The sequence below is a fragment of the Rhodotorula graminis genome, assembly GCF_001329695.1.
Source record: "Rhodotorula graminis WP1 unplaced genomic scaffold RHOBAscaffold_5, whole genome shotgun sequence".
Lineage (NCBI taxonomy): Eukaryota > Fungi > Basidiomycota > Microbotryomycetes > Sporidiobolales > Sporidiobolaceae > Rhodotorula > Rhodotorula graminis.
In genome coordinates, this window is record NW_017264932.1 from 863,374 (window position 1) to 882,130 (window position 18,757).

Consider the following 18,757-nt stretch of genomic DNA (forward strand, 5'->3'; position numbering starts at 1 on the left):
CGAGCTCGACCCGGCCGACGCCGCCCCCTCCGCATCGACGTCGTCCCCGCCTGCCGCCGTCAAGGAGGACTCGCCGCTCACCGACCTCGAGGGAGATCACGACGACGACAAGCCGCAGAAGAAGAAGCGCGCCAAGAAGGACAAGGAGCCCGTCAAGCCGCTCGACCCGACCTTGCCGACCAACAAGACGGTGCCCGACGTCGTCGAGCCGTTCCCGCGCCCGGCGGCAGGGTGCATCCGCATCTCGGCGTGGAACGTGGCGGGACTGCGTGCGAGCGAGAAGAAGGGTGCGTCCCGCTTTCGCTCTCTCGGGAGCTCGAAGCCGCGACCGCCGACTGACTCCTTGTCCCTCCTGCCCGCCCACACACAGGCTTTTCGCGCTACGTCGAGGCAGAAGACGCCGACGTCCTCATCGTGACCGAGACCAAGACGCCCGCCATCCCGCTCGCCGCTCTCGACGACCGCTACCCGCACCGATACTGGGGCGACCACGGCGCCGTCAAGAAGGGCCAAGCCGGCACGGCCATCTTCAGCAAGGTCAAGCCGCTCAACGTCACGCTCGGCTTTACGGCGAGCGACGAGGTGTCGGCGGCCGACTCGGAGGGCCGCATGGTCACGCTCGAGTTTGAGAACACGTTCGTCGTCGGCACCTGTGCGTCCCTACTTTCCCCTTCCTCTCGCACCCCTCCTGCAGACTTCCCAAGGCTCTCCTTCCGCTCGCCTCCTACCCAGACCCTGCATGGTCCGGTCCCTGACCTCTCCTGCCCCCTGCAGACGTGCCCAACGCCGGTCAAGGGCTCAAGAACCTCGCCGACAAGGAGCGCTGGAACCGCGCGTTCGAGACGTACCTGCGCTCGCTCGACGCCAAGAAGCCCGTCATCTGGGCGGGCGACCTCAACGTCGTCGCGTCGGGCCCGATCGACATCCGCAACTGGAAGACGAACCACAACAAGTCGGCCGGCGTCACCGACGTCGAGATTGACGGCTTCAAGCGCCAGCTCAACCCGGAAGCCGGCTCGGGCCACGAGCGGCTCGTCGACGTGTGGCGCGAGCGACACCAGGACGTCGAGGAGGACCCTCAAGGCTGGACGTACTACTCGTACAAGTTCCAGTGCCGCGAGAAGGGCATCGGCTGGAGGCTCGACTACCAGGTTGTGCGTCCTCCTTCTCTCTCTCTCTCTCCCTCTCCCCCCCTCTCTCTCCCTCTCTCTCTCACCTCTCTCCCCCTCCATCCATCTCTCCCTTTCTCCCTCCCTTGAGAGAGGACGATCGCTCACCCCTCTCTCCTTCGATGCAGGTCTCCGAGCGCATCCTCCCCAAGGTCAAGGCGTGCGAGGTCCGCCACACCATCTGGGGCGCGAGCGACCACCTGCCCATCGTGCTCGACCTCGAGGGCCCGCTCTAGCTCGAGCGGCCGACCGACGAGGAGACGGACCGTAGCTGCTCTCGAGGTGCAACGCGAGACGGGCACGGACTTGATCTACAGTACAACGACAGACGGCTACAGAGAGAGACCGAGAGCGAGAGACCGAAAGAGAGGCAAAGAGAGCGAGGAAGAGAGGGTCTGTGCGACTCAGCGTGGGCAGTACTCCTTGCGCGGCTCGAGGTCGAACCCGATCGGCGCGTACGTCTGCAGGCGCTGGAAAAGCGAGAGGTACTTGTCGCCGTCGAGGCCGCTGCGTCTGAGGGCGAGAACAGAAGGTCAGTGCGGCCCGACGACCTTCGCAAGAGGAAGAACCCGACTCACCCCCTGACGCCGTCCAAGAACCTCGCCGTCTCCCTCGCGAGCCTCCTCGCGCCCTCGCTCGTCGCCCGCATGCCGCTCGCGAACGCCTCGTTGCGCCACTGCAGCTCGGTCCACGCGGCGCGGTCGGCGTTGTTCTGCGCGTGGCGGCGCAACTCGATCGAGCGCGGCAGCTCGAGCTCGATGTCCCACGACGCGAGGAGGTGCACGATGCTCTTGTGCAGCGAGAGAGTGAGCTTCGAGAGGGCGGGCCGGTCTGCGAGGCCAAGAGAGTGCGAGTCAGTCGACGAGGGTCCGAGAGCGGGTTCGCCGAGAGGCCGAGGAAAGGGGAAGCGGAACTCGCTGGGACGCACCGGCAAAGACGTCGACAGCGAGCTCGGTGTAGCCTCGGACGGCGCGAGCATCGCGCTGCGACTTGACGCTCGGGTCGATGCCGCGGTCGTTGTGCAGCGCCCAGATGCGGCGCCACTCGTCGTCGTCGCCCCAGCGGATGTGCACGAGTCGAGAGGCGACCTCGGCGTTGATCTGTCGACAAAGAAGGACGGGCGAGAAGGGAGAGAGAAAAGGTCAGGGCGTCGGGAACAAGGAGGAGAACGAGGGGGAGATCGAGAGCTCAAGGACGCACGCGCATGCCGTCCTCGCTCCCCTTGATCATCCTCAGCACCGCAACCGCCACCTCGATGACGCACCTCGTCGCCAAGTACGTCTCGACCCTCATGGCCTCGACCGCCTTCCTCCCGCCCTGCCTCGCCGCCGCGCACCGGTCGCGCACCTCGGGCACGTACGCCTCGAGGACCTGCTGCGCGCGCGTGACGGCGACGTACTCCCAGTACGCGACGCCGAGGCGGGCCTTGCCGCGCGCGACAAACAGGTTGCTGCGCGCGAGGACGGCGCCCTCGGGGTGGACGCCGGTAACGGACGCGGGCGGGATCGACGGGTCGATGAAGGCGAGGTGCGGCGGGACGGGCTGGAACGACGTCGTCGAGCGGCCGGTGCTGCTCGTGCCCGAGACGGGGCGCGACGGCGGCGGGGTCGCGAGGCCCGTGCGGCGCGAGGTGTACAGGCTCGACGGGCGGTTGAGCGCCGGGTGCGTCGTCGGGCGACGCAGGTCCCACGTGTTGGTCGGCTCGCGGCGCAGAGGAGAACGAGGAGCGCCGGACGGTGGGCGCCACGGGTTGATCGGGGTCGAGAGGCGCGCGAGAGGGGTCGGAGGGTAGGTCGTCGAGCGGGCGGGCGAGGGCGGGCGGACGCCGGTCGTCGATGAGGTGTAGGTACTGAGTCTCGCGAGGGCTGGACGTGGTGGAGCAGGTGTCGAGCCAATGCGGGACAAAGGGCGTGCTGACGCGGCGGTCGACGAGCGGGAGAGGGTGGGCGAAGGAGCGCGAGTCGGCGACGGCGCGCGCGAGGGCGAGGGCGAGAAGCGGACGTGGTGGGGCGGCGGTGCCGACGGCTTGGAGGCGTAGGTGCCCACTGCTGGCCTGACGGGCAGCGGGCGGATCTGCAGAGAGCCGAGTCGGGTCAGGTGCGGGTCGTGAGAGTTCGCGGCCGCGAGCGGCGACGAGAGAGAGGGGCGCACCGGCGGGGTCGACGGTCTACTGAGCGCAGCCGAGTGTCGCCTCTCCATCGAGCGCAGCCGTGCAGAAGCGCAGAGCGAGGCGAGATAGTGTTGCGAGCGGAGGACAAGGCGCGTGGGGCCACTTGCTCGCACGCGGGCGGGTGGGGGGTCACGAGGCCAAAGCGGGTGCGGTGCTCACGCCTCTCCGCTCTAGGCGGACGGACCGGAGCTGAGAGTCCGGCGGACAGGGGCGAGCTTGGAGATGAGCAGGACGAGGCGAGCGACCGCGACGAGCACGCGACGAACGCGACAGCATGGCTCGCGAGCTGAAGCAGTACTTGCGGTACAGCTCTGCCTGCCCTGAGCTGCGAGCGCGAGGTGGGAGGAGGTGCGAGGCGAGTGCGACGGCCGAGGTACTTGTTGCTCTCGCAACACTCGGCTCGCGGCATGAGCTGCCGCTTGAGCACCGCCAGTGCGACCAGCAGGGCTGTCAGAGCCCTTGCGGCTCGCCTGTGCCCCTGCCCGCCACCCCTGTCGCCGTACTCGTCATCAAGCACCGCCTCATCACCTCGTCCTCCCGTCGTCTCGCCGCCCTCGGCACCGCACCGAGCTGCGCCAGCTCTCGACGCTGTCAACGAGCTCCACAAAGGCGAGCTGCACCCTGTGCCCAAGAGCGCGAGGTCCAAGTCGCCGCCGGTCCTCACCCTCGCCCAGATCCGCGACGCCATGGTCGACAGCCTCGCGACCAACAAGCCCCGTCGAGCGCTCCAGACCTTCCTCGACGCGCTCGCACGCCGTGGCAACGACCGCCTCTCGTCGCGCACCGTCGACGGCTTCGCGTGGCTCTTCTGCCAGTACCGCCAGCCCAAACTCGCTCGCGACGCCGCCGCCGCCATGCACGCCCAGGGCTACGTCGTCACGCCAAAGTTGGCGTCGCGCCTCCTCCGCATGTCGCACCACGACCTCGTCCTCCAGCCCGACGTTCTCGCAAAGGTCCTCGCCTGGATCAGCGACGGCATGCTGCGCGACAAGCGCGACGGCGGCAAGGACGTCGACGAGGCCATGCTCGAGACGGTCCTCGACGTCCTCAAGCGCATGGGTCGCAGCGACTGGCTCGTCGACGTCCTCGACGCCTACCGCGCCACGCTCGACTCGGGCCAGCCGGGCTCGCCCCGCCTGTGGGCCCTCGCCATCTCGGCAAAGGCGTCCGAGGGCGACGTCCGCGCCGCGCAGCACCTCTTCTCGACCTGGAGAGCGCTGTACGAGGCGCACGAGCGCGCCTCGGCCAAGCGGCGCGACCTCGCTCCCTCCTCGCCCGACGACACCGCCCCTCCCCCTCGGCGCCGTCCTCCTCCCGCCGACCCGTACCTCGCCCTCCTCCATCACTTTGCCGCCGGTACGACCTACATCGCGACGCGCGACCCGGCGTACAAGCTCGTCGCCGTCGCAACTGAGCACGGCCTGTCGCCCTCGGCCGACCTCGTCAACGCGCTCCTCCGCACCGAGCTGCACCGCCGTCGGTGGGCGTCGTTCTGGGGCCTGTGGGCCCAGTTCGACGCCCTCGCGCTCGAGCGCCGCGAGGCGTCGTGGGCGCTCGCCGTCAAGGCCAAGCTGTGGGCCGAGGCCGAGCGCCGACAGCGCGGCCGGTCGCACTCGAGCCCGCTGCACGCCGTCGCGCCCTTCCCCTACGCCGAGCTCCCCTCCCCTCCCTCGCGCACCCTATTCCGCTCGGCCCTCTCGTCCCGCCTCGCCGCGACGCACCACCGCCCGTCGCGCATCCTGTCGACGACCGACGGCCCCTCGTCCCTCTCGCCCGCCGTCCTCAACCTGTTCCTCGACCTGTTCGTCCTGCGCCGCGACTGGGCCGCGACCGCCGTCGTCCTCGAGACGTTTGGCGTGCACCGCATCGAGCCCGACGCGCGCACGCACGCCGCCGTCGTGCTCGGCCTCGTGCGCCTGTGGGAGCGCGGCCGGCTCAGCGACGAGGCGCTCGCGCGCACGACGGCCGGGCGGGGCGGTGCTCGGGACGCCGCGCGAGAGGTGGACGTGTACGACGAGCGCGAACAGGCGAGGAGGCGCAGAGGGGCCGTCATGGGCGGCCCGCAGGGCGTCGAGCTCATCCGGACGATCCTCGAGGGCCGCAAGATGCGCGTCGGCCTGTGGAGGGGCGCCGAGGCCGGTGCTGTCGAGGCGTCGAGCGAGCAGGGGCAGGGCGCAGAGGAGGCTGTCGCGGTCGAGGGCGTCGGCGAGGACGGGACGACGACGACGCCGAGCCCGCCGGCGTGGATGACCCAGCGCGAGACGCGCGACGTCGGGTACCTCGCGACGCTCCTGCAGCGGTGCGCCGGGCTCGACGACGCCGAGTGGGCCGCCGTTCGAGCGGAGGCGCGCGCCGAGATGCTGCCCGAGCGCACGAGCCGCAAGGTCAAGAAGGTCAAGAGCATCAACCGCGGCGCGAGGTTCCGCGACGACGCGTACGGCAAGGCGGTCAAGGTGGAGCAGGGCAAGGACGAGTAGCACTCTCTGTGCAACTCGCGCTGTCGCTGCTCTCTCTCTCTTTTCTCGCACGTCCTTGCTCTCGAGAGGGTCGCAAAGGGAGAAAGAGAGGTTCGTGTACAACAACATGCGGCCACAGGAACTGCTCGTGCTGCAGAGGTACTCGACGGCGATACAGACAGTGCGAGAGGAGAAGAGAGGGAGAGAGAAAGACTGCGAGAGGAGGAGAGGGTCAGTGCGTCGTCCGGTCGAAGGACGAGAGAAGAGGAGGGGAGCGAGCGCACCTCGAGGGCTCGAGAGACCGGCTACTTCTTCATGAGCCGCGCCAGCTTCATGAGCGACCACTCGCCATCGGCGTCGTCGACCGGGCAGCACTTGAGGAAGTGCGCGAGGATCCTCGCGGGCCGGCGCTTCTCCGCTCCTCCTCCTGCGCCGCCGCTCGCTGTCGCCGCCTCGTCGTCGTACCTCGCCGTCCATGCGCCGCCCGGGTAGCCGGCATGCGCGCCTCGGCACTCCTGCAGGCGCCACCACTCGCGCGAACCGAGCGGCAGGGACGGCGAGACGACGAGGTCGCCGGGCAGGAAGTGGACGAACGTCCTGGTCGCCGCCGCCGTGGTCGTCGTGTCGCTCGACGAGCTTGTGACGGGCACGATGGCGGGCCCGGCGAGCGAGAACTCGACGACCCACTGGGCGCGCGACGCCGTGAAGAACGAGTAGACGCTCGCGCGCTCGCAGTCGCGGGCGAACGAGCTCGCCGTGTAGAGCGTGTCGCCGGTGACGGTGCAGCCGAGGGGCGAGGTCGGGTCGAGCGACGAGTGGTCGAGATAGAGGCGGGTGAGGGACGTCTCGCCCGTCTTGCCGACACCCTGTTCGAGTCGAGGAGGAAGAGTCAGGCGGGTTCTCGAGCGGGCGAGGAACACGATGACGACACACCTGGATGTAGACAGCGAACATGTGCTCGTCATTCTTCTTGACCGCGGTTGACGTCGTCGCGCCCTTGACGGCTTGACGCATCGACCGAGCCCTGCTCGAGCACGCGGTCGACTTGTGCAACGCCGGCTCGAGCTCTGGCGAAACCTGGACGAGCAAGACGTGTGAGGTTCGGCCCGAAAGTAACGGACTCGAGAGAGAGAGGGAAGCGCACAGGAATGTCGGGCGATGTGCTGGACCCGAAAGAGCTTTGGCGACGGCGGACCGAGGTTGACGTGGCGAGCGGGTCAAAGCGCACGTCGCCGGCCTGCGACTCGCACTTGACCTTGCCCGCTCGCGAGGGCACCCGCTCGAGCGTCGACGAGCTCGCGACGAGCGCCTCGAGGTGCGCGTCGAAGGGCGCGTGCGCAAACCTCGGCGGCACGAGCGCGAAGCCGCTCGTCAACGACGCGCCGGCGTGCGAGACGGCGCCGGTCGAGCCCGACGAGTAGTACGACGATGTCCAGTCGGTCCCGAACGAGCTCGCTGCGACGTCCATGGGCGAGAAGACGGGCGAGCAGAACGACGACCGTGGGGACGACGAAATGGTGCTCGGCGCCGAGGTGCTGACTGACAGGGCATGGGCGTCGTAACCGAAGGAGCTGGTGGGGAGGCTCATGACGGCGTCGGGGAAGGGCAGGTCGGGAATGTCGACGAGGGGAGGGAAGGTCGGTGCGGCGGCGTCGTCGCCAGTCGCGCCGAATGGCGGGCTGAGGTCGAGGAAGGGCAGGCTCGACGGCAGGATGACGTCCTCGTCGAAGGTACCGATGATAAAGTCGCCGCTGTCGATCGTGAGCTGCTCGGGCGGGTCGAGCGGCGCGGCGAGAGGAAGCAAGGCCCTCGCCTCGGCTTGGAGGAGGCCCAGGATGTTCGGGTCGCTCTGAGCGGCTGCACGTTGGTCATCGATGTCAGTTCTAGTCGAAGGAAGAGGAGAAAGTACGAGAGGTGCTGCTCACCTCGTGCGACCTCGTGCGAGAACGCTCGCACCTCGCCCTGGAGGAGCGCCTGGCTGAGCTCGATGCGTTGGCGGTCCGCCTCGAGCTCACGAAGTCGACAGATGAAGTCTGTGGACGTTCTGCAGGTCAGTTCTCCTGCTTCTCGGGCAAACCGGAATCGCCGAGAAGAAGGAGAGGAGGAGGAGGGCACGCACCGCTCGCGGTTGGCATGCGTTGAGAAGGGCAAAGGCGGGTGTACAGGTGCGAGAAGGGCTAGAGCGCAGCAGAGAGGCACGAAGCTGAGAAGCAAGCGTGCGAGTGTCGAGAGCGAGAGGGGAGCCAGAGGTGACCCGCTCTGAATCGTGCGGAGGAGGCTGCCGAGCGAGCGGCCGCCAAGCAAGGCATGCCGACGGCCTTGCGCCTGAAAAGGGCGATACGCCGATATCGACAAGGCGCGTCGACGGTCGAGCCAAGTTCGGGTGCCGGAGCCGGCAAGCACCGCCTCGTCGCTTTCCCGCGGGCAACCACCAAAGGGTCGAGGGCAAAGCAAGCGGGTCTAGAGTTACAGGGGTACGTATGCAAAGGGGAGGAGAGAGAGAGAGACGGCGGAACCCTATGAACACCAACCGAGAGGAAAGAGGGAAAGGAGGACGAGGACCGGGCGCCGCTGTCACTCGTCGGGGCTGACGCCGGCCTGAACCTGTCGAACGTGCAGGCTCGAGTCAGTGTCCCGCCCTTTGAGAGAGGGTAATGAGAGGGGCGGGACGCACCAAGACGTCCTCGGAGACTTGCAGCTTGCCCTTGACCTTCTTGGTCCCGAGGTCGCGGAACTTGGCGTCGACCGTGTTCTTGTTGATGACGACGCCCTCGTCCTTCATCTGGTCGACGAACAGCTCGACGAGGACCATGCGCGACTTGGTCGAGCCGTGCACGTGGCGCACAAAGCGCGCGAGGTGCTCGGCCGGGAACGGCATCTTGGGCGGCGCGCGCTTGGCCTTGAGCGTGTTGACGGCGCCGTCGCTCGGCGCGGTCGTGGCGGGCGTGATCGAGTTGGCCTTGGTCGTTGAGGCGGGAGCGACGGCCGTGCTCGAGAGGGTAGAAGAGGCGGCCGGCGTTGCGGCGGCGAGGGCGACGTTCTCCTTGCCCTTGGCCTTGGTCGAGCTCGGCATCGACGAAGCAGGCGCACCAGATGATGCGGCAGGCGCCGTGGTGGGCTTGGAGACCCAGGTGAAAGGGTTGAGGCCGGACGCGGCATCTGCAAAGGGGGCGAAAGAGGGTCAGGTCGGCGCGCTCGATCGAGACGACGAGAGCGAGAGGGGGCGCACCGTTGAGGAACTGGATGCGCATCGGCTCAAAGACGACGTCCTCGACGGTGCCGACATCGTGCTGCCAGCACAAGCCCTTGGCGACGGGCAGCATCGGGCCCCTCTTGGCCTCGCGCTCCTTCTTCTTGCGCTCGCGCTCGACCTTCTTCTTCTTGGCGTCGCGCTCGCGCTGGCGACGCTCCTTCTCGCTCTCGACGACGATGATGTCGTCGTCGTCGCCGCCGAACCCGCGCCCCTCGGCGTCGAGCATGGCGATGTCGCCGTCGGCGTCGTACCCGGCCTCGTACTCGATCTCGTCGTCGTCGGCGAGCCACGAGTCGGCCTCGCTCTCGGCGCCCGTGCCCGCCGCACCGCCCTCCTCGTCCGAGCGCGCTCCACCGTCCGACCCGACGTCCTCTGCGTCCGGGTCGTCGACCTCCTCCTCCCACTCGTCGTCCGAGTCGACGGCGTAGTTGAGGAGCGCCGTCTCGCGGGCAAAGGGCGTGCGCGGACCGACGACGTGCGACGTCTTGGTCCAGGTACCGACGTAGCCCGGGCGGACGTCCGAGTGGAACTTGAACAGCTTGACGCGGACCTTGGAGCGGTCCTCGAGGAGCGAGTAGTAGACGGTCGTGTCGGACGAGGTGAGGGTCGAGTCGTTGATGGCGACGACGCACTGGCGCACGTTGACGGGCGGGCAAGGGTGAGGGTCGTAGACAGGGATGCGGCGAGGCGATGCGGTCGAGAGGAACTCGGCCAGCGAGTCTGCGCGCTCGAGTCGTGTCAGTACTCCTGCTCAGGGTCCCGACGCTTGAAAGAGAGGATGAGGGACGGACCCTTGAGCGTGAGGTCCGGCATGCTGTCGAGGGCGACGTCGACCTTGGCCGAGTCGTCCTTGAGGAACGCGTTGACGGGCGCGACCGTGACCTTCTCGCGGACCGTGAACGGGTGGAAGACGCGGTCAAAGTCCGACTCCTTGCTCTTGGGCGGCTTGCCCGGCTTGGGCGAGTCGGCTGTGGGCGAGAGGGGCGAGGGTCAGTCCAGTCGACGATGGAGGTGGGTCCGAGCGGTCGCGACGCACCTGGACCAGCAGCTTCGGGCGCCGGCGACGACGTGGGCTTGACAAAGAAGCTGCTGAACATGTTGGTCTGCTTCTTCTTGGCCTGCGCACACATCGACGAGTTCATCAGTACGACCTTCTCAATCAAGATGGACGGAACGGAGAGAGGGACGACGAAGCGACGCACCTGGGACTTGCGCTTCTCCTCCTCCTCCTTCTCGAGCCGAACACGCTCCTTCTCGGCTTTGACGCGGTCCTTCTCGGCCTTGCGCTCGAGCTTCTTGGCGTCCTCGTCGGCCTTCTTCTGGCGCTTGAGCTCCTTGTCGGCCTCCTTCTCGGCCTTGATGCGGGCCTTCTCCTGCAGGCGACGCGAGGGAAGAAGGGAGAGGGTCAGTGTCGGGGGCGGCGAGAGGCGGCACGAGGGAGAGAGAGAGAGAGAGGGTTCGAGCGCACCTCGGCGTCGCGCTTCTCCTCCTCGGTCGGCTCCTTCTTCTCCTTCTTCTTGTGCGACTTGCACTTGACCTCGGTGCCGCCCTCGCCCGTCTCACCCTCGCCCTCGCCCTTGACCTTCTCCTTCTCCTTGCCCTTGCCCTTGGCCTTCTTCTTCGCCGCCGCCGAGCCCGAGCCGTCGCCCTCGTTGTCGGCGTCCGACTCGTCGGCGGCGGCCGCCTTGCCCTTGCCCTTGGCCGCGCCCTTGTCCTTGGTCGTCGTCGACGAGGACGTGGACGGGCCGGCCTTGGCATCGCCGCTCAGGACCGCAGCTTGCTCCGACTCGGACAGGGCGTGGAAGAGCGCGACGGCCGCCGTCTTGACCTGCAGCGAGGCACCCAGGACGCGAGGTCAGTGACTGTCTGCGGCTCGTGACGACCGCGGGCCGCTCGAGAGAGACAGTGGACGCGAGGACGCACCTCCTCCCTCTCCCTCCTCCTCCTCTCGAGCTTCGACCTCATCTCGCTCGGGAGCATGTCGTCGTCCTTGACCTCCCAGATCCAGATCTGGAGCGCGGCGGGCACGCCCTTGACGCCCTCGGGCAGGTCGTCAACGTCGTTGAGCGCGATGCCGTAGTTGGTGCGGGTCGCGAGCTGCGCGATGAGCGCCTTGAGCGGGGCCGTCGGGATACGCTCTGCGGGAGGGAGAGTGAGGATGTTAGGCATGATGCTGAGGCAGACCTCGGACCCGTCAAGCGGGAAGTGAGGGACGCACTGCCGATCTCGACCTCGTCGAGCTCCTCGGCGGCGTTCTCGTCCTGCGAGTCGGCGAGGGTGATCATGCCGCCAGCGATGGACGTCGCGAGCGTGCGCTTGACGAAGCGGAAGACGCCGTCGAGCATGTTGGGCCTGTGGGTGCACGGACGGGTGAGTGAGTCGGCGGGTCGAGCGCGAGAATGGGGGGAGAGACGAGGAGAGAGGAGGACGGACGACTCATGCACGAGCTTGGCGATGAGAGGGTGGTGCGCCTTGGGGTACTCGTCGAGCTTGGCGTCCGAGGACGACAGCAGGTGCTTGACGGCGTAATCGAGGAAGGCGGTCATCTCTGCGTGCCGTCGAAAGCGTTTGAGTCAGCTCCTTCGCCTCATGGAAGACGGAGAGACCGACAAGGAGAACGCGAGGGACGCACCGCCCAGGTAGCTCATGGTAAGGTTGATGGCGACGGCCTTCTGCTTGAACTCGAGCTTGCTGCCCTTGAGCTCGACGAGCGCCGCGCCGCCCTTGGGCTTGTCGTCCTCGTCGGCCTTCTTGACCTTCTTGCTGTCGGTGCCCGACTTGGACGATGAGGCGGCCTTGGCCTTCTTCGAGGCGGGTTGGGCCGAGGAGGAAGAGGCATCTGCGAGGAGCGGAAGGAGGTGAGCCTGCCGCTTTGAGCCGCCGCGGGGCTGCTGACGCGCCGAAGACACACGTGCAGCCAGACGGTTCCAGAGCAAGGCAGGACGCACCGGTGCCCTTGCGCTTGAGGCTGGCGTTGGCCTCCTGGCGGCGGGTGGACGAGGTGGACGGGCTCGCGTCGCGCATGTCGGTGTCGGTGTCGCGCGACGAGTGGGCGGGAGAGGCGCCCTCGACGTCGCTCGACGAGTCGGACAGGACGAGGGTGGCAGCGGTGGCCGTGTTGTCGGGCTTGAGGGCGGACGAGGACGAGGTCGAGGTGGGCTTGGAGTTGCGCTCTGCGGTCGTGTTGGCGGTCGAGGGGCACGCCGAGCTGGTGGGCTGTGAGCTCGACGGGGCTGCTGTGGGGGCAGGGACGGGCACAGTGAGCGAGGTTTGGTCGCGAGTGGACGCGTCGAGGACGAGGAGCGAGGGGGAGCGCACGGTGAGTCGGGGTGGATGGCTCGGTGGAGGTGGCCATCGTGTGCGAGTCCAGTGCGCGTGTGCGCGTGGCAGCTGTGCCAACTGGAGCGAGTGGGAGGGAGACAGAGAGGGAACGGCGCGTCTCTCTCTCGTCGGCGCGACTTCATCAGCTCGACCCCCTCCTCCCACCACCAGACCGTGCCAGACCTGCCCACGATGGACGGCAAGAAGGACGCCTTTGCCATGATGCGCGCCGCAGCCGCCAACAAGAACAAGCCCGCCCCGTCCACCTCGTCGACGTCCGCCAACCCCGACTCGGCTCCCGAACCCTCGACCAGCACCGCAAAGCCCGCTCCAGCTCCCGTCTTCAAGGGCTCGGGCCTCGGTGCAGGTCCCCGCCACTTTGTCGACCCGGCCAACCAGCCTTGGGTCGAGAAATAGTGCGTCCCCCCCCCCCTCTCCCCCTCGACTGGCCTCGTCGTACCTCGCTCACTCACCTCTCTGCCCGCCTGCAGCCGCCCCAAGAACCTCGAGGAGGTGTCGGCCCAGGACCACACCGTCCAGGTCCTCAAAAAGACCCTCGGCTCGAGCAACGTCCGTCCCCCCTCCTCCTCCCCACCTCCCGATCCGACTGCTCACCCTCCTTGTCGACCCCGCAGCTCCCGCACATGCTCTTCTACGGTCCGCCAGGAACGGGCAAGACGTCGACCATCCTCGCCCTGTGCAAGCAGATGTACGGACCCGACCTGTACCGCTCGCGCGTCCTCGAGCTGAACGCGTCCGACGAGCGCGGCATCTCGGTCGTGCGCGACAAGATCAAGAACTTTGCCAAGACGACCGTCACGACCAACCACGACCCGTGCGTCCGAGCCACCCCTCCCTCTACGAGCTTCGTCGACACTGACCGCCCTGCTCGCCGCCCGCAGCAACTTCAACGCGCCCGCGTTCAAGATCATCATCCTCGACGAGGCCGACTCGATGACGCAGGACGCCCAGTCGGCCCTGCGCCGCATCATGGAGACCTACTCCAAGATCACCCGCTTCTGCCTCATCTGCAACTACGTGACTCGGTACGTCCCCTCTCTCTCTCTCTCTCTGACCGGCAGCTCGGATCGACTGACGCACGCGCACGAGCAGCATCATTGAGCCCATCACGTCGCGCTGCTCCAAGTTCCGCTTCAAGCCGCTCGACACGACGTCGACCGAGGCGCGCCTGCGCGACATCTGCCTCGCCGAGAAGGTCGACTGCCCGGACGACGTGCGTCCCCTCTCTCGCTTGTCCCTTCTGTCACCCGCCCTGACCCACACCGTCCCCTCTGCCCCGCCCCCTGCAGGCCCTCGCCGCCCTGATCCGCACCTCGGACGGCGACCTGCGCCGCGCCATCACGTACCTGCAGTCGGCGTCGCGCCTCGCCACCGCGACGGGCGAGCCCATCAGCCCCGTCGGCGTGCAAGAGATCGGCGGTGTCGTGCCGGACGGCGTCATGAACGAGCTCGGGAGGGCGCTCGGCGTGCGGCACGGCGACGACGACGAGGGCGACGACGACGTCGAGATGAAGCCGGCGGGAGCGGCGGGCGCGAGCGCGTTCGACACGGTGAGGGCCGCGGTCGAGAAGGTGTCGCGTGAGGGCTACTCGGCCGTCCAGGTCCTGTCGCAGGTGCGCACAAGCCCGCCTCTCTCATGCGCGGCACGGACTGACTCTCTCCCTCTCGCGCGCAGCTGCACGACCTCGTCATCCTCGACCCGCTCGTGCCGGCGCGCGCCAAGGCGAGCATCGCGCTCGACCTCGGTCTGGCCGACAAGGCGTTGACGGACGGGGCGGACGAGGAGCTGCAGCTGCTCAACTGCTGTGCGAGGATCGAGCGGGCCGTGAGGGCGGCGTAGCGTCTCTCGACGAGGTTGGAGGGGGACCTGCAGCTTGACGGACAGCTTGTTGTGCACAGCGAGAGAGAGACTGAGAGCGAGAGAGAGCTGCACAGAGATGGACTCATGAGTGAGCGGAAGTGGACGTCGTCACCTCTCCCGCCTCGTCGAGCTCGTGCCCTCCCCCTCCTTGCAGCTCCCACCCCCGCTTCTCGGCTATCCGACGACGGCCCTCGCAGCCCGCAACAGCGCCGACTACTCGAGTGAGCCCGCCCGACTGGCCCCGCCCCCTCTGCCACACCTCAGCCGCTGACCCTTCGCCACCCCTCGGCCAGCCAAACAGCGAGAGCGACCCGCCTCATCGCCTCTTGTTGAGGGAGCACCACCACACCCGGGGCGGGGCTTGCAGCACCACCAGCTCTCTTGCAGCCATCACCACACGCCCGACCACCTCTTCCCGACAGTGCCTCGTGCGGCCGCCCCCTCTCTCGCTCGCGCCCTCGTCGCCGTCGCCCCCCGTCGTCGCCGACCGACCCGCGCCACCCCTCTCCCTCCTCGGCCCTCCCTCCTCTCGCCCGCCTAGGCCCTCCCAGGGCTCGCCCCGGCACCTGCACGACCTCGGCACGACCATGTCGCTCGCCAACGCCTTCAGCACCTCGCGCCGCGCGTCTCGCGGCCGCCGCGCCGCCGTCGCGACCTCGGCCCGCGCCGCCTTGACGCCCCAGGCCGCCCAGACCATGCTCACCTCCTTCACGACGGCCGCACATCCGCGCGGCATGGCCGGCGGCGACGACCAGGCCGCCATGCTCGCCGGCACGGGCGCCAGCATCGCCGGCGGCGGGAGCGGCGGCGGGAGCGGTGCAGCAGGGACCGGCGGCGGCGGGTACGGCGCAGGGCAGGGTGACGACGATGCCGAGGCGCTCTACAACGCGTTCTTGAACGGCGGCGAGGGCGACGACGAGGCGGGCGCGCACGCGGGCGCGAGCGGGTCGGCTGGCGGGAGCGGCACCAAGCGCAAGGGCGGCGCGCTGTCGATGGAGAGCCCGACGCACGGGCACAAGAAGGCCAAGGGCGGGCAGGGCGCGGCAGGCGCCGCAGACGACGACGGCGGGCTCGACTCGCTCGACGACGCGTTCGCCCTCACCAACCCGGCCGGCGCCGTCTCGTCGTCGTCCGCCTCGGGCGCCGTTGGCGGCGGCAGCAGCAGCAGCGGCCTCGACCTCGGCAGCATGGGCATGGACGCCGGCGCCGGCGACTACTCGATCCCGCTCGGCGACATCGCGACCTACGGCGCGTCGGGCGACTTCTCGTTCGAGAACTTCCTGCGCGAGACGGACCCGGCGGCGGCGGCGCAGCAGCAGCAGCAGCGCGACAAGGAGCACAAGCAGCAGCAGCAGGGCGAGGGCGGCGCGGCCGGGACGGCGTCTAAGCCGGGCTCGGCGCAACCCGAGCAGGCGGGCGACCTGCCAGTCGACGTCGACGTCGACGTCGAGGCGACACTCGGCAACGTCGACGTTGGCGGCGACGGCGACGCCGACCTCGGCGGGTCCGTGTCTGCCACGCCCGACGTCGACCTCGACCTGAACGCCATCGACCCGTCGCTCCAATCGCTCGCGACCGCGACGCTCCCTGTCGCCGACGGCCCGACGGCCAACCACCCGCAGCTCGACGAGGTCAAGCACCTGTTCGGCATCAACGGCCTCCTCGACACGCCCATGTCGACGACGGGCGACCTCCCGCCGACCACCGCCGCCCTCGAGCAGCAGCACCAGCACCAGCAGCAGCCGCAGCAGCACCACCTCCACCACGACGCAGGCGTCGAGGTCGAACCGTCGCTCGCCGCGTACGGCCAGATGCACGACGACTCGCAGTCGCTCGAGCCCGTCGCGTCCACCTCTCGCGCGTCGTCGAGGAAGGCGACGGCCAAGAAGTCGGCGGCGACCAAGAGCAAGGCCAAGGCCAAGGCGGCAAAGCCCAAGCAGACCAAGGGTGCCGCCGCCGCAGCAGCAGCAGCCGCCGCCGCCGCCGCCGCCGCACCTCCGCCGACGGCCCTTCCCTCGCACCTGCCCGACATCGCCGGCTCGGTCTCGGCCTCGCCTTTTGCCTCGCCTTTTGCCTCGCCTGCCGGCACGCCTCAACCTGCCGGCGGCAGGTCCGACAAGGGCATGTCGCCGGCGCTGTCGAACGACGGCAGCCAGGGCAAGAACCGGCCGCGCACCCACACCCACATCCACCCGCCCGTCTTCAACCCGCAGGCGCCGACACCGCGCAACCCGAACGGCACGGCGCCCGGCGCGTCCGACTTTGCGCCTCCCGGCGGCGGGCCGACGGCGCGCGAGGCGGCGGCCGGCTTCAAGGGCGACGACGACAACCCGCACCCGTGTCCGATCATCGGCTGCGACAAGAAGTTTGCGCGCAAGAGCGACTTCCTGCGGCACTACCGCATCCACACGGGCGAGCGGCCCTTCGTCTGCCACCACGACGGGTGCAACAAGTCGTTTATTCAGGTGCGCCTCCCTCTCTCTCTCTCTCTCTCTCTCTCTCTTTCTCGTGCCCTCGTTCTCGGTCACTGACTCGCTCTCTTCCCTGTCATACAGCGCTCGGCGTTGACGGTTCACATGCGCGTCCACTCGGGCGAGAAGCCGCACGCGTGCCAGGACTGCGGCCGGCTCTTTTCCGACTCGTCGTCGCTCGCCCGGCATCGGCGCATCCACGCCGGCCTCAAGCCGTTCGCGTGCGAGATGTGCGGCCACAAGAGCTTCTCGCGCAAGGCGACCTTGACGCGGCACCAGGCCATCTGCCAGGGCCCGAACGGGCCCATCACCAACGACGACGAGGAGGACGACGAGCTCGACTCGCCCGGGCCCGACGAGCTCGCAATCGCGATCCCGACGCCGCCACCACCGCCACCGCCCAAGGCCGCCAAGCCCAAGAAGGCCGCCGCCCGCAAGCCTCGCCCGCCAAAGAAGGGCAAGGCGGCGACCGCCGCTGCCGCCGCCGCCGCCGCCGCCGCCGAGCAACAAGCGGCCGCCGACGCCGTCGCAGCCTCGGCGCACACGCACGCCCTTTACAACCTCCATGGCTCGTTCCCGTCGTCGGCGGCCACGTCGGTCGCGTCCGGCTCGCCCAACGGCGACCTGCACGTGCCGGACATCGGCGTCGGCTCGGGCCTGAGCGGCTTGAGCGGTCTCGGCGGGCACCAGCACGGTGGCCTCGCGGCCTACATCCCGCCCTACCCGGGCATCGACCCGGCGTTCGCGCGCGCGTCGCCGTCGTCGGCCTTCCTCAACCTCGACCGCTCGTCGCCCGGGACGGGTCGCTCGCCTCGTCTCACGACCAACCGCCGCCTGTCGACCGCCAACGGCGCCAACGCTGCCGGCCTCATGTCGCCACAGCTCGCGGCGAGCGCAACCCGGTCGACCGTCCAGCCGTCGCCGCGTCCGACCATCCCCAAGGACGAGCCCGACGTCGACGCCGCGGTCCAAGCGGCGTGGGGCGGCCTCAAGCTCGACCTCGGGCTCGGGCTCGGCACCGGGCTCGACGTGTCGACCGCGGCGCACGAGGAGTCGAGCGGGTGCAGCGACAGCGAGTGCGACGGCGACTGCGAGTGCAGCCGGTCTGAGCGCGGCGACGTCGAGGTGGACGTGCCCGAGGAGCAGGCGGCGGCGGTGGCTGCGCTCGTGCACGGCTTCACGGCCGAGCCGGCGTGAGCGTGCGAAGCGCGTGGCTCGTCGTCGGGCGGGCGAGGAGGGAGGAAGGAGGTTCCGCTTGGTCTTGGTGTTCGCTCTTCTCTGTCTCCCCCCTCTAGTTCTCCCACCCCCTTTTTTGCCTGCCTGCCAGGCGCACACCCACTCTCTGTGTCCTAGTTTGTCGTAGTGCCAGCTTTGCGATTCATCATCGTCGTCCGCCGTTTCCCACGACGAGTCGTCTCGCTCGAGCTCCCTCTCGCACGGCGGCTTGACCTCGTCCGCTCACCTCGCCCCGGCTGCGCCAGGCTACACACACGACCCAGTCACTCCTTCTACCGCACTTGAATCGGCCCGCGAGCACACCGACTCGCGCCTGTCGTCCTCGCCGAATCGCCAGCCTTCGTCTCGGCACCCCGCGTCGACCAGCTCCACTCGATAAGCAGGTGCGTCCCTCGCACCACCGTCCACGCGTGCACTGGACTGACCCTCGCTCCCGGCAGGTACATCGCTCGCCCTCACGGTCCCAGGCAGGTGCGCCCGTCCCCCCGCCTCCTCCTCCGTCTTCCTCGCGGCTCACCTGACCTCGCGTCCTTCCGTGCAGGGCCCGGCATGCTCGTCAGTGTCGACTGGGGTACCGTGTCGAGCTCGCTCGGCGTGGTCAGCATCGTCACGTGGCTGTTCGCCCAGTCGCCGCAGGTCTACCTCAACTTCAAGAACGGCTCGTGCGAGGGCCTTGCGCTCCCGTTCCTCGTCAGCTGGTTCCTGGGCGACTTTACCAACCTTGTCGGGTGCGTCGCGAGTTCCCCTTCCCTCTCTTGCCGCCGTTCGAGGCACCCGTCGCTCACACCGGTTCCCCCCC

The 18,757-nt window shown here is 68.9% G+C and overlaps 8 protein-coding genes across 8 annotated transcripts in view; 4 read left to right on the forward strand and 4 right to left on the reverse strand.

Annotated features, from left to right (window-relative positions):
• RHOBADRAFT_64851 (uncharacterized protein) overlaps positions 1 to 18,757 on the reverse strand; it is a 79,916-nt gene that overhangs the window by 27,389 nt on the left and 33,770 nt on the right. The window contains exons 3-5 of the mRNA XM_018418596.1: positions 13,528 to 13,594; positions 6,655 to 6,669; positions 1,659 to 1,689 (exon numbers count right to left, since the gene is read on the reverse strand). The gene's annotated coding sequence lies outside the window, so the exon portion shown is untranslated. The remainder of the gene's footprint in view (positions 1 to 1,658; positions 1,690 to 6,654; positions 6,670 to 13,527; positions 13,595 to 18,757) is intronic.
• RHOBADRAFT_2047 (uncharacterized protein) lies at positions 173 to 1,378 on the forward strand (the record flags this gene model as incomplete). Its single annotated transcript, XM_018412542.1, has 4 exons — positions 173 to 287; positions 371 to 652; positions 775 to 1,154; positions 1,298 to 1,378. Coding segments are annotated over 4 exons (858 nt in total), but the record flags the coding sequence as incomplete, so codon positions are not given.
• RHOBADRAFT_43347 (uncharacterized protein) lies at positions 1,574 to 3,368 on the reverse strand (the record flags this gene model as incomplete). The annotated part of the gene is made up of 5 exons (XM_018414209.1): positions 1,574 to 1,676; positions 1,748 to 2,000; positions 2,098 to 2,269; positions 2,370 to 3,242; positions 3,321 to 3,368. The coding sequence occupies 5 exons, from the start codon at positions 3,366 to 3,368 to the stop codon at positions 1,574 to 1,576; spliced, it is 1,449 nt and encodes a 482-aa protein (XP_018271966.1).
• RHOBADRAFT_52929 (uncharacterized protein) lies at positions 3,745 to 5,850 on the forward strand (the record flags this gene model as incomplete). Its single annotated transcript, XM_018416580.1, has 1 exon — positions 3,745 to 5,850. A coding segment is annotated over one exon (2,072 nt), but the record flags the coding sequence as incomplete, so codon positions are not given.
• On the reverse strand, positions 5,904 to 7,930 carry RHOBADRAFT_52930 (uncharacterized protein; the record flags this gene model as incomplete). The annotated part of the gene is made up of 6 exons (XM_018416581.1): positions 5,904 to 6,008; positions 6,080 to 6,661; positions 6,729 to 6,872; positions 6,940 to 7,652; positions 7,721 to 7,828; positions 7,915 to 7,930. 5 exons carry the CDS (start codon positions 7,928 to 7,930, stop codon positions 6,101 to 6,103), a joined length of 1,542 nt encoding a protein of 513 aa, XP_018271968.1. The 3' UTR covers positions 5,904 to 6,008; positions 6,080 to 6,100.
• RHOBADRAFT_43350 (uncharacterized protein) lies at positions 8,370 to 12,403 on the reverse strand (the record flags this gene model as incomplete). Its single annotated transcript, XM_018414210.1, has 13 exons — positions 8,370 to 8,399; positions 8,470 to 8,954; positions 9,025 to 9,768; positions 9,840 to 10,016; positions 10,085 to 10,166; positions 10,251 to 10,421; positions 10,517 to 10,876; positions 10,972 to 11,186; positions 11,267 to 11,400; positions 11,482 to 11,596; positions 11,681 to 11,887; positions 11,997 to 12,284; positions 12,367 to 12,403. 13 exons carry the CDS (start codon positions 12,401 to 12,403, stop codon positions 8,370 to 8,372), a joined length of 3,045 nt encoding a protein of 1,014 aa, XP_018271969.1.
• RHOBADRAFT_35688 (uncharacterized protein) lies at positions 12,592 to 14,284 on the forward strand (the record flags this gene model as incomplete). Its single annotated transcript, XM_018413295.1, has 8 exons — positions 12,592 to 12,785; positions 12,861 to 12,939; positions 13,005 to 13,204; positions 13,272 to 13,415; positions 13,483 to 13,603; positions 13,680 to 13,856; positions 13,905 to 14,003; positions 14,066 to 14,284. 8 exons carry the CDS (start codon positions 12,592 to 12,594, stop codon positions 14,228 to 14,230), a joined length of 1,179 nt encoding a protein of 392 aa, XP_018271970.1. The 3' UTR covers positions 14,231 to 14,284.
• Positions 16,375 to 17,122, forward strand: RHOBADRAFT_35690 (uncharacterized protein; the record flags this gene model as incomplete). The annotated part of the gene is made up of 2 exons (XM_018413296.1): positions 16,375 to 16,716; positions 16,807 to 17,122. Coding segments are annotated over 2 exons (657 nt in total), but the record flags the coding sequence as incomplete, so codon positions are not given.